Source organism: Tamandua tetradactyla, chromosome 17 (genome assembly GCF_023851605.1).
Source record: "Tamandua tetradactyla isolate mTamTet1 chromosome 17, mTamTet1.pri, whole genome shotgun sequence".
Lineage (NCBI taxonomy): Eukaryota > Metazoa > Chordata > Mammalia > Pilosa > Myrmecophagidae > Tamandua > Tamandua tetradactyla.
Genome location: NC_135343.1, coordinates 73169051 through 73185700, shown reverse-complemented (window position 1 = coordinate 73185700; position 16650 = coordinate 73169051). Strand labels below are relative to the sequence as shown.

At 35.8% G+C, this 16650-nt stretch overlaps 1 protein-coding gene and 1 pseudogene across 1 annotated transcript in view; both read right to left on the bottom strand.

Annotated features, from left to right (window-relative positions):
• Positions 1 to 16650, bottom strand: part of GCC2 (GRIP and coiled-coil domain containing 2) — a 70359-nt gene that overhangs the window by 29246 nt on the left and 24463 nt on the right. Inside the window, exons 7-12 of the mRNA XM_077134938.1 lie at positions 16454 to 16526; positions 11108 to 11208; positions 10905 to 11003; positions 3070 to 3189; positions 639 to 803; positions 318 to 422 (exon numbers count right to left, since the gene is read on the bottom strand). Of these exons, the coding sequence (XP_076991053.1) occupies positions 318 to 422; positions 639 to 803; positions 3070 to 3189; positions 10905 to 11003; positions 11108 to 11208; positions 16454 to 16526 (663 nt within the window). The remainder of the gene's footprint in view (positions 1 to 317; positions 423 to 638; positions 804 to 3069; positions 3190 to 10904; positions 11004 to 11107; positions 11209 to 16453; positions 16527 to 16650) is intronic.
• Positions 10447 to 10547, bottom strand: LOC143661801 (U6 spliceosomal RNA; annotated as a pseudogene).

Sequence of the window (16650 nt, the reverse complement as noted above, 5' to 3'; positions counted from 1 at the left end):
ACAGCTAATTATAGTTAATTAGCAGAGTACTATATACACTTTAAGCTTTGATATTAAATTTCCATGTGTTACACAACAGTCACCTACAGAAAATCATGTACAGAGATAGCAACCCAAAATCTAATAATTTTTGATGCAAGATTCTTCTGGGAAGGCAAGTAGTGAGAAAAATAAGTTAAATTTTCAATTTTTTTGAGGGTACCAATTTAGAAATGATTACTTTAGCACTATCAATCATTTCACTTTTGAAATGCTACTTTTTCAATGTGTATAAATACATACACAATGTGTATTTGTGTTTTGTCTCTGGATTTTACCTTTCTAACAAGCTCTAATTCCTGCATTGTTTTCTGAAGCTGTTTCTTTTCCTTTTGAAGTTGTAGCTGAAGTTCTTCAAGTTCATTTATAGTACTGCTATGTTCCTAAAATTAAAAATAAAATCACTCTCAATCAATCTTTAAAAACATATACTCAAAGATCATAGCTTGGATTCTCAAATTTAAAGTTGGCATATGTTAAGGAATTAATGAACTCTGTTATAGTCACAATGCTACTCTTTAGTAAGTCTTTCCTTCATTTATATATTATTTCGATAAAAACAACACAAAATAGAATCCACTTCACAGAACAGGTTTTACCTTTATTTTCTGCTCTTTCTGAACTTTTTCAGCTTCCAATTCTTTGTCTACCATTGCTTTGGCTTTGTGAACTTCTAAAATTTGTGCTTCTAACAACTTGGCATTAGACTGCAGGGTCTCAATTCGTGCCAGAAGATCTTCATTATCAGAATTCAATTTTTCGCACTAGAATAACAAATGATTCATTACTGTAAAAATGCAGAAAATACATACAGGAGACAAAGAATGAAAATACTGGCACAGCGTGAAAAGTGAAGATTTTAAAATTAGCTCCACAAAATGTCAATGTAAAATCAAGAATGAATTTAAAAAGTTATCATAATGCTGATATCATTATCAGCAAGGCAAATCTTACAAGAGATTAGGAGCACTGGCAGAGAAAAAGGCAAAAACGGAAAAGAAAAAAAAAAGGGGAGACTGACATTAGCGTAAGAAATAAGACAGGATGGTTATTAGATGTTTTGTTATATTTCTCTCCCATCAGTGGGGGGTGGTGGTGGTAAAATTTTGTCTTTTATTTACAATTACTAAGAGATGGAAACAGCCAAAATGTCCATCAACAGACGGGTGGCTAAACAAACTATGGTATATACATACGATGGAATACTGTGCAGCTGTAAGACCAAACACAGTTATGAAGTATGTAACAACATGGATGGACCTTAAGGACATTATGCTGATTGAGATGAGCCAGAAACAAAAGGACAAATACTGCATGGTTTCACCGATACGAACTGACATTAGTGAGTAAACTTGGAGAATTTCGTTGGTAACAAAGACCATCAGGAGATAGAAATAGGGGAAGATATTGGGTAATTGGAGCTGAAGGGATACAGATTGTGCAACAGGACTGAATGTAAAAACTCAGAAATGGACAGCACAATACTACCCAACTGTAATACAATTATGTTAAAACATTGAATGAAGCCGAATGTGAGAATGATAGAGGGAGGAGGGCTGGGGCATAAATGAAATCACAAAGAAAGATAGATGATAAAGATTGAGATGGTGTAATCTAGGAATGCCTAGAGTGTATAATGATAGTGACTAAATGTACAAATTTAAAAAATGTTTTTGCATGAGGAAGAACAAAAGAATGTCATTACTGCAGTGTGCTGAAAATAGATGGTACTTAATATTTTAAAATTTCAACTAATGTGTGAGACTAAAGCAAAAAATGTTTATTTGGTACAAATCTATACTTTGACTAGTGCATCTTCTAATATAACTTATGTAGATAGTTGATTGAACACCTTAAGTACATGGAACTTTGTATAGGACATGACATTTTGTTGGTTTGTCCAGGTGATGTCCTGATGAACCCCAGAGTGATTTGATCAGTGAGTGGAAAAGTATTTGCAAAGTCCCCTTCGGGGAATGGTGAGAACAGGGGAAAACTCAACTTCCCCAAGTTGAATTCCTGATATTCTCACAAGCAGTGTGGACAACCAAAGCTATAGGCTGAGCTCCCAGTCTTGGGGTTTGTTCATATGAAACTTAACCCCACAAAGGATAGGTCAAGCCTACTTAAAATTAAGCCTAAGAGTCATCCCCAGGAGAACCTCTTTTGTTGCTCAGATATGGCCTCTCTCTCCAGCCAACACAACAAGCAAACTCACCACCCTTTCCCTGTCTATGTGGGACACGACTCCCAGGGGTGTGGACCTTCCTGGCAATGTGGGACAGATATCCGAGAATGAGCTGAGATGCAGCATCAAGGGACTGAGAAAATCCTCTCGACCAAAAGGGTTGGAAGAGTGAAATGAGACAAAGTGTTAATGGCTGAGAGATTCCAAACAGAGTTGAGAGGTTATCCTGGAGGTTATTCTTACGCATTAAGTAGATATCACCTTATTATCCAAGAGGAAATGGAGAGGCTGGAGGGAACTGCCTGAAAATGTAGAGCTGTGTTCCAGTAGCCATGTTTCTTGATGATGATTGTATAATGGTGTAGCTTTCAGTGTGACTGTGTGATTGTGAAAACCTTGTGTCTTATGCTCTTTTTATCTACCTTGTCAACAGATGAGTAGAACATATGGAATAAAAATAAATAATAGGGGGAACAAATGTTAAAATAAATTTAGTTTGAAATGCTAGTGATCAATGAAAGGGAGGAGTAAGGGGTATGGTGTGTATGTTTTTTTTTTCTGTTTTCGTTTTATTTTTCTGTTGTCTTTTTATTTCTTTTTCTGAATTGATGCAAATGTTCTAAGAAATGATCATGATGATGAATATGCAACTATGTGATGATATTGTGAAATACTGATTATATATATAGAATGGAATGATCACATGTTAAGAATGTTTGTGTTTCTTTCCTGTAATTTTTTTTAAAAATTAATAAAAAATTTTTTTAAAAAACTAAAAAAAAAAAAATTCTCTTTTGCCACATATTAATTTTCATATTTGCATTTATTCAATGTAAAATTACCTGAAAAGTTGTATTTCTTAGTTGTCTTGTGAGGTCTTCCACTTGATGCTCAAAATTACTGGCACGTTCTTTTTCCATATCCAGCTGCTCTGACTGCTTATCATATTCTAATAAAAGATTCTTCAAAAAGACAACAGGACATTTTAGCTTTAGGGTATTATTATGCATTCAATGGATCAGAATGCATCAAGTCACCTTGATATAAGATACATGAGTACATCCTGGAAGTTTATTTGTTTTTTTATTACTATCTTTTGCATGGGCAGGCACTGGGAATTGAATCCGGGTCTCTGGCATGGCAGGCGAGAACTCTGCCTGTTGAGCCACTGTGGCCCGCCTCATCCTGACTGTTTAAATTATTTACCCAAATTCAACATCTGATAGAATACCGACATGACATTAGATAAAAAATTAGCATAATTTAGATTACAACTCACTATAAGGGTGAGGATCTACTAAAGGGGAAGAGAATTCTAAATGTCCACATCACAATATAATTTCAAGGTTAAATATTTTCATCAACAAAAATGAACTTCTGAAATTTAAACAGAACCTTAAGAGATTAGATAAAAAGTTTAATTGGACCTGTAACTAAACTCCACCTAAAGAACTGTGATGAGGAAAATGTTGTAGGCTTGGCCTTATTAAATAAGATGCAGGTAAGTGCTAAAGGGACAATGGAAGATATTACATAAAAACAGTCTCTCACACCTGCAGCTAAACTTTCAATGTTTTATGGAGAGTCCAAAGACAATTGACTTTTTTTTAAATATATATATTATTAGTTGGCCTATTCAAGAACAGAATTGCCCAGGCTGAGCGTTTTTCTACATATGAGCTCATCAGTGTATCCCCAAAAATGTGTAAATGAGATTGTTTCCAGACTGCCTATAGTTTTGGCTCTCTCTCCTCTCTCTTATAAATACCGTTTTGCCTTTGTTCCTGGACAATCATCAACTATTACTCACAAAAATTAATGTGTGTGCAAAATAACCAATGAAGTATTCCTAAGTTCTCTTTGACAGTTTTTTCTACAAGTCACACCTAACCTGCTTCCTACCATCACAGCCAACAGAACTGTGGCGCCTGGAAGTGGACCTCATATGGACCTGAATCCCTTTAGTTCTTGGCTAACTTTCCCGTGGCTCCTCTGAAGTTTCACATGTGGTAACTGAGCTTTTAGGCTCCTGCACGTGAAATACAATTCTGGGTCAAATCTGATTTTGTTACTAATTTACACGTGGTCAATTATTTGCCCACCTTGTTGGCTCAGCATTAGATCTGAGTTTCAATTTTATGATCTATCATTTTAGTGACTCTATTTGAGTGGCAGAAGACAGGAACTGGAAATCTAGAACCTGGTTTATTAATTGGTTCTCTTTTGTTTGTTTATTAGCCTGAGGATTCTGTTACTTTCAGCAATATGAATACCAGGCTGGGAAATCATTAATGTTTTTTCTTTTCCACATAGAGAAGACACTGTGCTCGTTTTGTATGAGTGAGCTCCTGTAACTCTATCAGAGCTCCCTTATTCTCTTAGAGTCTTTCTAACTCTATTTATTTTTACTCATTATGGTCCAGTAGTTGTCAACAATCAACTCAGGTGCAAAAACTGAACTGATATACTGAGGCTGACTCTAATACATAATGGCTTCCTACAGGAAATTCTGACTTTAATCCAGTGTTACTCCTAAAGAGAGCCTTGGAACCAAACTGAATGCATGAATACAATGAATGGTCAGCTTTCCTTGTAGAATGTGCTGAAGCTTACAAGCAACTTTTAAGGACTCTTGCAAGTACAGATCTTTCAAAATATTAAAAAATAAAAACTATCATCATAAGCAATACGGACATTGAAAAAAAGAAAATGTCTAGCCAAATTCAGAAGTGACCTACAAAAGTACTCAGGATCTTAATAATGATGCTCCCTGAGAAACCTAATTGAGTTTAGTTACATAGCTGTTTTTCAAAGAACCCAATTCTCCTAAACACACCTTAAATCCTGTTTTTTTTTAATGGAATCTCCAGCTTGCCCAAAGGTTGAGAAAATTTTATAATCAAGAAAAATATTTTCTAAACAAATAAATGGGTATATATGGTCTACCTCAGGAGGAAGTTACTAAATTCAATTATAGGGTATTTTTTAAAACTTAGAAAACTCCTGCTATAACTGGCTCATAGAAAACTAAGCATATAGTTACATAATGATTTTTATATAAGTATTGAATAACTACTTATTCAATTGAATAAGTGGTTTTAAAATAGAAATGGACTTATAAGCCCTCTTTATATAGTAAGGATATTAATCTTTTGTGATATTTTCATACATATTTTATATTTTATACAGCTCAATCTAGAAACCTTTTGTGATTTTTCTAAATTTTGTAAATTGCTTTTTATCCAGAACTCAGTTAAAGGATCAAGAACTTTATTCCAAGTTTTTAAAAAATGCCTCCATTTTGACAACACTCTTTAATCAATCCAGAATATATTTTGATGTATGGTGTGAAGTAAGAATCTAACTAGAGTTTTCCCAAATAGTTTTCTAATTTCTCCTTTATTGGTTTATTTGTTTAAAATTCTTAGTGGGTCAAGGGGGTGCAAGGGTAATTCAGCGGTAGAATTCTTGCCTGCCATGCAGGAGACCTGAATTTAATTCCCGGCCCATGCACTTTTCAAACAAACAAATGAAAAACCAAACAACCTAAAATTCAGCAAAATGGTGCAGCAATAAGGGGATACTCACATGGAAAAAGAATGAAATGTGACTCCCACCATACAGCATACCAAAATAAAAAAGCATTCTTACTGGGTCGAAATAGCATGGTTCTAAGAGAACAAATCTGGAACCAGACTGACCAAATCCAAATTTTGACTCTGTGACTTTGAAAGAGTTCCTAAACCTCCTTTTGTCTCGGATTTCTCACTTGTAAGCTGGGGACACTAAGAGCATACTTACCTTATGGGTCTGTTTTCAAAATTAAATGCGTTAAAAATGTAAAGTGCTAGGAAGAGAGTTTGGCATATAAGAATCTGTTTCTGTTATACAGAAATCTCTATCACTTTGTTACATAAATCTGTCTGATGCTTACTTATTATAACTCCACAGTAAGTTTTAGTTTCTGGTATAGAAAGACATCGCTTTTCTTCATTTTTGAAATATTCATTCTTGCTAGCTTATTTTCCATTTGAAATTTAGGATAATTATTAAGATCTTCCCACCAAAAATAAAAGCCTAGAATTTTTAATGAAACTATTTTAGAACTTGTAAACCGGTCTAAGAACTGATATTTCAAATAATATTCAGTCATCCTAAAGAAGTTTTACAGTTTGCTTCATTAAGTGCCCAAACTACTCATTAAGCCTTTTCTTAAAATTCTTTTTTTTAGCTCCTTTGGGATTTTATTCTTTCCATCTGTTTCAGTTACTAAGCTGCTAAAACAAATACCATACAATGGTTGGTTGGCTTAACAACAGGAATTTATTGGCTCATGGTTTCAGAGGCTACAAGGCTTGCTTTCCTCTAGTGTCAATGTCTTCAGGCTAGCTGGCAATCCTTGGGGTTCCTTGGCTTTTCCATTCCGTGACAATGTATGTGGCGGCGTTATCTCCTTTTTCTTCCAGGTTCCCTTTACTTCCAGCTTTTGGCTGCTACTCCCGGCTTCTTTCTGTGTAGTCTTTGTGAGGCCTCCAGTTACAGGATTAAAATCCATTCTGATTTAGTTGGGCCACACCTTAACTGAAGGAACCTCATCAAAATGTCCTACTTACAATGAATTCACACCCACAGGGAAAGATTAAAATTAAGAACAAGTTTTTTTACTGGGTACAAGCCACCTCAGTCCACTATCTGGACCCCCCAAAAACATGTTCTTCCCACATACAAAATGGATTCATTCCATCACAACATCTCCAAAGCCTAAAAGCATTTTAGAACAATGCTAAGTTCAAAGTCTCCACAAAATTAGTCATGGGTACGGTCCATCCTAGGTGAAACTCCTCTGTCTGATGGACCTGTGAAACCTGATCCCATTTCAGAAGGAAGAAACTGGAATGAAAACAAGGGGTCACAGGTCCCAAACAAGTCTGAAACTCAGCAGGGCAAACTTCATCAGATCTCAAGGTTTAAGAGCCATCTGTAGTTTGATACTTTGTCTACTGGGCTGATGGAGCAGTCAAGCTCGTGCAGTGGCATGAGCTCCCTAAATATTGGAGCATGGGCCCCACCATCTCTAAACCCTGGGTGTGGCATTCTCCCTGAACAACAGGGAACAAGGCCTGTCCCCCACCAAGCCCAGGGGTGGACCCACCCTTTCCACACACGTATGTGGGCCTGCTCTTTTGGCCCAAAGAAATCCATTCAATCCAGACCTTTGCTTTCACGGTCTGCCCCTGAAGTAATTCTTCCTTCAATTTTGTCCCTTCAGTCAATGATGGCAGTGGTTCTGTTCATATGAATTTAGAAAAAACTTTTCAGTTTCATTTGCGATTCAAGTGGATCCAAACCACCAGACAACAGAACTTTCCACAGATTCATACTGGACAACAGCATTTTCAATCCTGACTCCCACTGAAATGGTTGACTGGACATGTTCGGCCTCACCTTCTTTAGCAAAGGTTTGTTCAGTTAAACTCTCACATGGTGCCCTATCCTCTGGGAACTCATTTCCTGAAGGCTCACTGGGGTCCCCGATGAGGTGCTTCTGGCCTTAGTCTCAGAGCATACTACCTGACAGGATGAAACTTTTCAAAAATCAGGAAGTAGTTGATCATGGCGATGAATACACAACTATGCGATGATACTGTGAGCCACTGATTGTATACTATGTTTGGGCTGTATGTGTGTGAAGATTTCTCAATTAAAAAAGAAAAATCAGCAAATGCTGATTCCTTTGCTAAGGAGTTCAGTTCTTAGTGTTTCCTCTCACATTTTACTATGAGCTGCAAGAAGAAACTAGGCTGCACCATCTATACTTGGTTTGGAAATCCCCTCAGATACTCAAGTTCATTGCTTTCAAGTTCTGCCTTCCATTCCAACATGAGAACACAATTTCACCAAGTTCTCTGCCACTTTACAAGGATCACCTTTCTTCCAGTTTCCAATAACACGTTAATCATTTCCTTCAAAAACTCCACTGGTAGCACCTTAAACATCTGTATTTCTATAAACAATCTCTTAAGAGCAATCTATATTTTTTCTATCAATGCCTCACAGTTGTTCCAGCCTCTACCCATTACTAATTCCAAAGCCATTTCCACATTTTTTGATATTTATCATTGCAGCACCCCACTTTTTGGTTCCACAAACTGTTTTAGTTTCCTGGCTGCTAAAATAAATACCATACAACAGATTAGCTTAACAACAGGAATTTACTGGCACACTGTTTCAGAGGCGAGAAGGCTTGCATCCTTGCAGGGTTGGTATCTTTCAGCTAGCTGGCAAACTATGGGGTTCCTTGGCTTTTCTGCTGCATGGGAATGCACACGGCAGTGTCGTCTTCTTTCTCCTCCATGTTCTGCTGACTTCCAGCTTCTGACTGTTTCCTGTGGCTTCTCACTGAGTGGCCTTTTTTAAAGGGCTCAGAAATAGGATTAAGACCCATACTGATTCAGTTGAGCCAGACCTTAACTAAAGTAACCTCATCAGAAGGTTCTATTAAGAATGGGTTTACAACCTCACCATCAGGAAATCTCCTAATATCGTGTCAAAATTCAAGGAAACCCAAATGTTTCCCTCAATCCTGAGGTTTACTCTTGTGAAACTTACGTAGGTAGTGGAAAAGCTTAAACTACCTATAGGTATGCCTAAGAGTTACTTCTGGAGGACCTTTATTGTTGCTTAGATGTGGCCTCACTCTCTAAGCCCAACTCTGCAAGTGAAATCATTGCCCTCCCCACTATGTGGGATGCGATATCCAGGGGTGAAAGTCTCCCTGGCAATGTGGGAGATGACTGTTAGGGATGAATCCAGCCCTGGCAGTGTGGGATCAACAATTTCATCCTGACCAAAAGAGGGGAAAAGAAGTGTAACAAATCAAGTATCAGTGGCAGAGAGTTCAAAAAGAGTCGAGAGTACTCAGGAGGTTGTTCTTACGCAAGCTTCGGTTAGACATTGCTACCTATCATAACCTGCCAAAACCCAACCAGGAATATTCCAGCCAATCCTAAAGAACACCTAGAGCAATATATAAGATTCCACAAGGGTTCCATGCACTAGGGTAAGTTTCCAGAAACCTACAACCTCCAGAGGGGTCCCAGGTCAAGATAAGTCATGAAACCTAGAGGGCCCAGTCTCTCCAGAACATCAGCTACTTCCAGCTCCCTACCCTATATTATTGACAGACCTTTCCAACATCAAAAAGTTAGAATGGCCGTAGCCCAAACACCCCTAAAGAGAAAGACAGAAAGATCAAAGGTGATGGGGGAGTTATGTAGAGAAGAAAGGATTTTACAAATGACTAGGATTGCTGAATCATTAAACTGACATCTCTTTTAGTCTCCAGTATCTTAGAGCAGCTAGGAATAAAAATCTAAAATTGTGGAATTGTAACCCATGCCAAACTCTGAAATATGTTCTGAAATTGTGGTGCTGTGTTTTGAAATTTATTGCTTTTTCGTTTATATGTTATTTTTCACAAAAAAAGAAGGGAAAAAAGTCGACTGTGATGATAAAAAAACATTCATGCTTTCTAGCCTCCTATATTCCGGAGCAGTTAGAAGGAAAAATCTGAGAGGACTGCATGGTAGCCCATGACATACTCTGGGATGTGTCCTGTAACTATTTGTTGAAAAGTGCTTCGAAAACAATAGCTTTTTTATTTCTTTTTATATGTTATACTATACAATAAAAAAGTTTAAAAAAAAAGAAAATCTCTTAAAAGGAAAAAACAAAATAAAACAAAAACAATCGGTTTACTCACATTGGAACAGATTAAAATTAAGAACATGTTTTTCAGGGCTTCATATAATTCTAAGTCACCATACCACCAAATCCCACTTGACCACTGCTCGCTCTCCTTACTCACCTTTAACTTTTTACACAGCATATACCTATACATGCCACGATTTGAATATATATTTTTGTTTACCTGTTATTTCCACTGGAATTTAAGTACTAAGAGACAGGAACTTAGTCTATTTGGTTGACCACTACCTTGCTAATACTCAGAACACAGCAAAGTTGTGTAAATTCTTGCTGAATAAATGAATGAATAAAAGGTAAGGATATTTATCTTGCACTGAGTGATTTTGCTGCACTGTCTTTATTTTTATTTCTAATACATTCACTGTGGATTCTCATGTTACCTATTCAGATAGCATACACAAGCACATCGCCTCCAAATAACAATGCTTCTACCCTCCTGTTAGACCTCTTTTTAAAATGTGGAATGCTTTATGGATCTGCATGTCATCTTTGTACAAGGGCCGTGCTAATCTCTGTATCATTCCGATTTTAGTACCTGTACTGCCTTAAGTAAGGATCTGTTATACCTCTTAATTAAGGTTCAAGTCTATTCACTAGGTCAAAACAATATTAAATAGTAACAGTAATAATGACAACCCTTTTTGTTACTTATATTATTAGGAAGTACCCTTTTTAAAAGAAAATAGAATTTTTCTTTTAAAAACAATAGTTTAAGGACAGTATTTAAAGCTCAGCCACTTAAAATCTTGGTACCTGAAGGATATATACTGCACACACACATCCAAAAAAAAAAAAAATCATTGAAAATATAGGTGATTGTTTTACAGACAACAAATTTACATTTCCACTAAATTTCTTAACTTAGACATTATGAATGCAACTTATTAATAATTAAAACAACTATTTTTACCTTATATGTTTCTGCTCCATGAATAAGATCTCTCATGGAAGTAGACAAAAGATCCTTCTCTGATCGAACAGACTCGAGTTCTTCCCTTAGAGTCTGGGCCTATTTTAAATAGAAACTTAAAGTTAAGAGTTCTTCACAGAGAAAAAACTCCTGATTTTGTAAAATACAAGTTTCCTAAATCCTTCATTTAGAAGATATTTTACCTCTTTTCTGCTAGAATCAAGTTCTTTCTTTGCCTTCATAGCAACTACTTTTATCTTATTTATTTTCTCTTCTTTCTCTTTGGATTCTTTTTCCAGATTCTCTAAAAACAGCAAATGAAAACATTACATGTAATTTAAAAGGAAGAAAGGGAAAATATTTAAGGTATTTATTTACTTTAGCCCTAGAAATTGATTTTTATTCTGGAACACAAAATTGCAAGTTGAAATTTAAAACAATAAAATAAGTAGCAAAAACTTTAATATATATTTAAAATTGAGACCTTACTGATTATGTAAGACAAACACAGTGTAAAAAAATTTCCATTTTCTTTACTCTGCCAAAACAGCCCACTTTTTTTTTAGCCATTTCGTAAGTGTCTAGGAATCCTCTACTGTTGTAAAAGTTCCTGGAAATGCAGGAGTGCAGATTTTAGGTGGTTAATTTGCAAATCATGATCAAGTAGAGGAGAGATCATCAAATTTACTTAAATATTTATGCTTTCTAGCACACTCCTCCTCCTGGCTGGTGACTCTTACGTTTATGACTAAACCTATATGATATTTCACCTATCCTTAACATCTTTAGCTATCTCCTCTATTTTAAATCCAGAGTTTCTAGTTCCCCTGATGATATCTTTGTTCAATTCAGATTACAATCTGAATTTCTACCACTGTCTATTCAGGGACTTGTCTCTGTGCTCCCAATGAAGCTATGTGCAACATACTTGAGCTGGAAGAACCAGTTCCTCCAAGTTGCAGAAAACAGGTTTACAGTAACAGTATAAACAACTAATTCAGAAAAAGGGCAACTTAAAAATGGCAGACTCTCATAGTGCCCTGAGTGGTCTCATCCCAATCTTCATTCCAGTCTTGGTCCCTGGCCCTAGGTTTCAGAAGAAGGAGAGAATCCTCATATGCACATGGGAACACATATGTCTGTGCCTATTTGTCTGATGGTAGCCTGAAGGATATACCAGGATTCTCGCTATAAGCTTATTCGGCATGTAGAATGCAGCTCACAGACTTTTTCCACAAAACACTGAAGGAAAACAGTCAAATCAGTTACCTGGGGCAAAGGTTTACTGGTTATGGGACCTATAGTGTGGTACCCAAGATTGCAAGGAAACAATACTTCCTGAGAAAAATAGAACATTCCATGTAAACAGCAGAATTCCTAGGACCCGAAGCACACGCCCAGGGCAAGATGTATGCATAGAAAAGACTGGAGAGAACCCTATGCTTTTGCGTAGGTCCACTGTCTAACCTTAAAGTCAGGATAACAAGGCTCTGAAGTCTTGAGAGTACTCACACAGGCCAACTGACAAAGACTGAAAGATGTTTTTTTTCCCTGTTTTCCCCCCTTTGGTAACCTCTGGCATTCAAGAAAAGCTCTGTCATAACAATACCTGGATACAACTTAAGGAACGGACACCTCAGAGTTTAAATTTTAAGAGCTTACATGTTAAAATATCAAAAGGTTCAGGTTTCAAACAAAAGGTTACAAAACACATGAAGAAATAAGCAATGAAAGTCCATGATAAAGGAGGAGGATAAAGAATTAGAAACCATTAAATGAGGAATACCAAAGCTTGAACATGTAAAAGATTTTTAAAAATGTTCCCAAAGGAAAACATGGCCAAAGAAATAAAGAACATCAGGAAAACAATAGGTGAACACAAAGAGAATGTCAATAAAGAGATAGAAATCATAAAAAGGAATCAAACAGAGCTTAAAACCAGGGCAACAGAACTTAAAAATTCTCTACAGGGGTTCAATAGCAAATTGGAGCTGGTAAAGGAAAGAATCAGTGAATCTGAAGATAACTGAAATTACTCTGTCTGAGAAATAGAAAGAAAAAAAGAATGGATAAATATGAACAGGGTCCCAATGAACAGGGTCCCAAAAGTAGAAGAGATAAAGGGGTAGAAAGGATATTTTAAGATAGAATGGCTGAAAACTTCCCAAATTTAATTTGTGTATACATACTTGAGAAGCTCAATGAAATCCAAACAGGATAAACTCGAAGAAACAAACATCAAGAAATATGATAATCAAACTAATGATGGCAAAGATTGAGAGATTCTGAAAGCTTTAAGAGAGAAGTAGCATATCACATCCAAGGGAGCCTCAATAAGACTATGTACCAATTTTTCACAGGAAACCATGGAGGCAAAGGGAGTGGGATGACATATTTAAAGTACTAAAAGCAAAAAACTACCAACCTAGGAATCTATATCCAGAAAAATTGGGAGATTAGGACATGCCTAGACAAACAAAAGCTGAGGGATTTTGTCACCACTAGACAAAGCCCTACAAGAAATGCTAAAGTGAGTTCTGAAGATTAAAAGAAAAGGAATATAGATAATGCATCAAAGCCACGTGAAGACGTAAGGGTCTCTGGTAAAGGTAAAAGCATGGGTAAATATAAATATATAGTATTTTTTAGTTAAAACTCCTCTTTTTACTTTCTACAGGATCTAAAAGGCAAACCATAAAACAAATTGAAAAAAAAAACAGTGACTTATGGACTCAATGTATAAACATGTCATTGTGACAAATATTACATAAAGGTGGGAGGATGGAGGGATATAAGAACATATTTGCATATAACTCTGAAGTTAAGTTGGTATCTAAATAAATGAGGGTGTTATAGATTAAGGATGTTAAATTTAAGCCCCATGGTAACGACAGAGAGAATACTGGAGAATATATAAGCTTACAGGACAGAATATAAAATAAGAGTGTAGGTTGCCAGAGGTGGGAGCAAGGGAAACAGGGAGTTAATTCATAATGAAAGCAGGGTTTCTGTTTGGGGAGATGAGAAAGTTCTAGTAGTCAAAAGTGGTGAGGGTACTACCCTATGTGGGACATGACATCCAGGGGTGAAAGTATCCCTGGAATTGTAACCCATGGCAAACTCTCAAATATGTTCTATAACTAAGTGGTGCTGCTTATTTGAAATTTATTGCTTTTTCATTTATATGTTATTTTTTTACAAAAAAAGAAAACAGAAGTCGATTGTGATGATAAAAAAATATTTATGCCTTCTAGTCTCCTATATTCTGGAGCAGCTAGAAGGAAAAATCTGAGAGGATAGTATGGTAGCCCATGACAAACTCTGGGATCTGTCCTATAACTACTTGTTGAAGAGTGCTTTGAAAACTATTGCTTTTCTCTTTCTTTGCTTTGTATATAGGTTATATTATACAATAAAAAAGTTAAAAAAAAAAAAAGGTGGTGAGGGTAATGCAACAATGTGAATTTAAGTAATCCCAATAAACGCTTAGAACTGGTTGAGATGGGAAGATTTATGCTGTATTAAGAATGAACAACTAAAGAGACAATGACAATTAAAAGCTATACATGATCTTGAACAGAATTCAATATTGGAGGAGAAAATGACATTTAGGGAACATATGAAAAAATTGGAATATAGACTGTAAACTTTATATCAATGTTAAAGTTCCTAAACTTGATAACTGCGTTTAACATGGTTACATGAGTGAATATTTCTGTTCTTAGGAAATGTACATGGCATGTTAAGTATTCAAGGGACATGATGTATTCAACCTACATTCAAATGTTCAGGAAACAGACTGACAAATAAACAGACAGACTAATGAACAGATAAGATGATGTGGCAAAATATTAAAACTGGTGGATCTGGGTATCTGGTGGTACAAGAATTATGTTGGAGCTCTCTTGTATGGTGTTTGTATTAGTTTTTTCATTGTCCTTTAAGCTTGAAAGTATTTCAAAATAGAAAGTTAAAGAAAAAAACAGTAAGAGGGAGAGATTAAGATATTTCTAGATAACAAAAGCTGAAAGACTACTAGACCGACCCTACTAGAAATACTAAAATAACAAAAAAATGCTAAGTAGCAAAAAAATGAACAACAACAAAAAAAATTAGGGATTTAAACAGTCCATTACAAAAAAGGGCAAAGGGATCATTCCCTAAAGATAGACAAATGGCCAATAATCACATGAAATGATGCTCAATATCATAAAAAAAAAATCAGGGAAAAGCAAATCAAAGCCACAATGAGATACCGAGATACCATTTCATACCCACTAGAATGGGTATTATGAAAAAAACAGAAAGTAGGATGTGCTGGTGAGGGTGGAGTGCTTCAGTAATATCATGGGCATACCTATCTATCTTGCAGGGAGTGTTATTCTAAGAACTATTTTCGCCTGATGGCAGCTCCTCAAATATGACATCTTTTAAGCTATTATTTATTGACTATATCAAGTACCAGGTACCTGAAGAAGTACTTTTAAGTACCTCATATTCCATTTGTTTTAACTTTCATAAAAGCCATATGACGTAGGTATTATCAACACCATAGGGAGTTGGTCAAATAGGGGTGGCCAGGATTAAAACTCAGTTCTGCCTCACCCTAAAATTTGAACTCTGTAACTTTTATAGCACACATTTTCTTCTTATTTGAATACAGAAGCAAATTTCAACCATTTATATTTAAGAAGAATGAGAATCATTCTTAACTCTAACTTGCTTGCCTCCTTCCCCAACTTAAATGGGTAAAGCTGAGTTATCATGGGCATAATACCTAACACTTTGAAGTCTCAGCTTCCTCATCTTTAAATGGTATTTAAAGAGCTACCCTCTATAGTCTGAGGAATAAATGGATAGGATAAAGCCACATGAGTGCTTTTATGACTGAACCCTTACCCTTCCAGAAGTTCCTAGCATATTCCTTGTTATTATATATGTTAACATCTATGTAAGTATAGGTGTGGATACATATGTAGAAGTTGGGTTTTTTTATATGCACATTGACACACACACACACACGTGTTCATTTTTAAAAAGCACTTGATGTTTGTCTAGCTAGGATACCTTTCTTCTTGTGGCAAATTTCTCATTCTTCAAGCTCAAGCATACCCTATTCCGTAATGTTTTTACCTAACTCAAAAGGGCAGTTAATTACGCTTTCTTATACAGCCCCACCTAGACAGGAAGTTCTTCCAGGACATGGCTTGAACGTTAATCATCTTTGTATTACCAATGCCAAAAAGAATAACTGGGTATTAAAATAAGGTTTCCTTTATGAATGAAAAATCCTAAAACGATAATGAAACCATTTATAAATGGAATCACTCTAGCCCTTTGTTTGAATTAAACAACAGAATGTCAGAGTTTGAAAAGAAACGCCAGCAGACGGGACAGATAAGAATGGAGGTATTAGGGAAATGGGGGCATTAACTACTTATTTTGCCTTTAACAACAAATTAGTCAACTACTGTATCTCCCAATCTATTTTAGTGAAGAATCTGTACAATTAATTATAATTGTGTCAATATATACAAAACCATAGTTACCTATTTTCTCTTCCAGGTCTTTAACTGAAGAGGATTGATAATTTTTTACAGAAGGTGACTTCTCTAAGGAATCCTAAATTTTATAGAAAAAAACAACAACTCACTTTCCATTCCTCATGATGAACGTTAGGTTAAGCTTGAGAAAATCAGTATCAGAGAATTCATATGAAAACAGGAAAGTCTTTTTTTTAACTTGA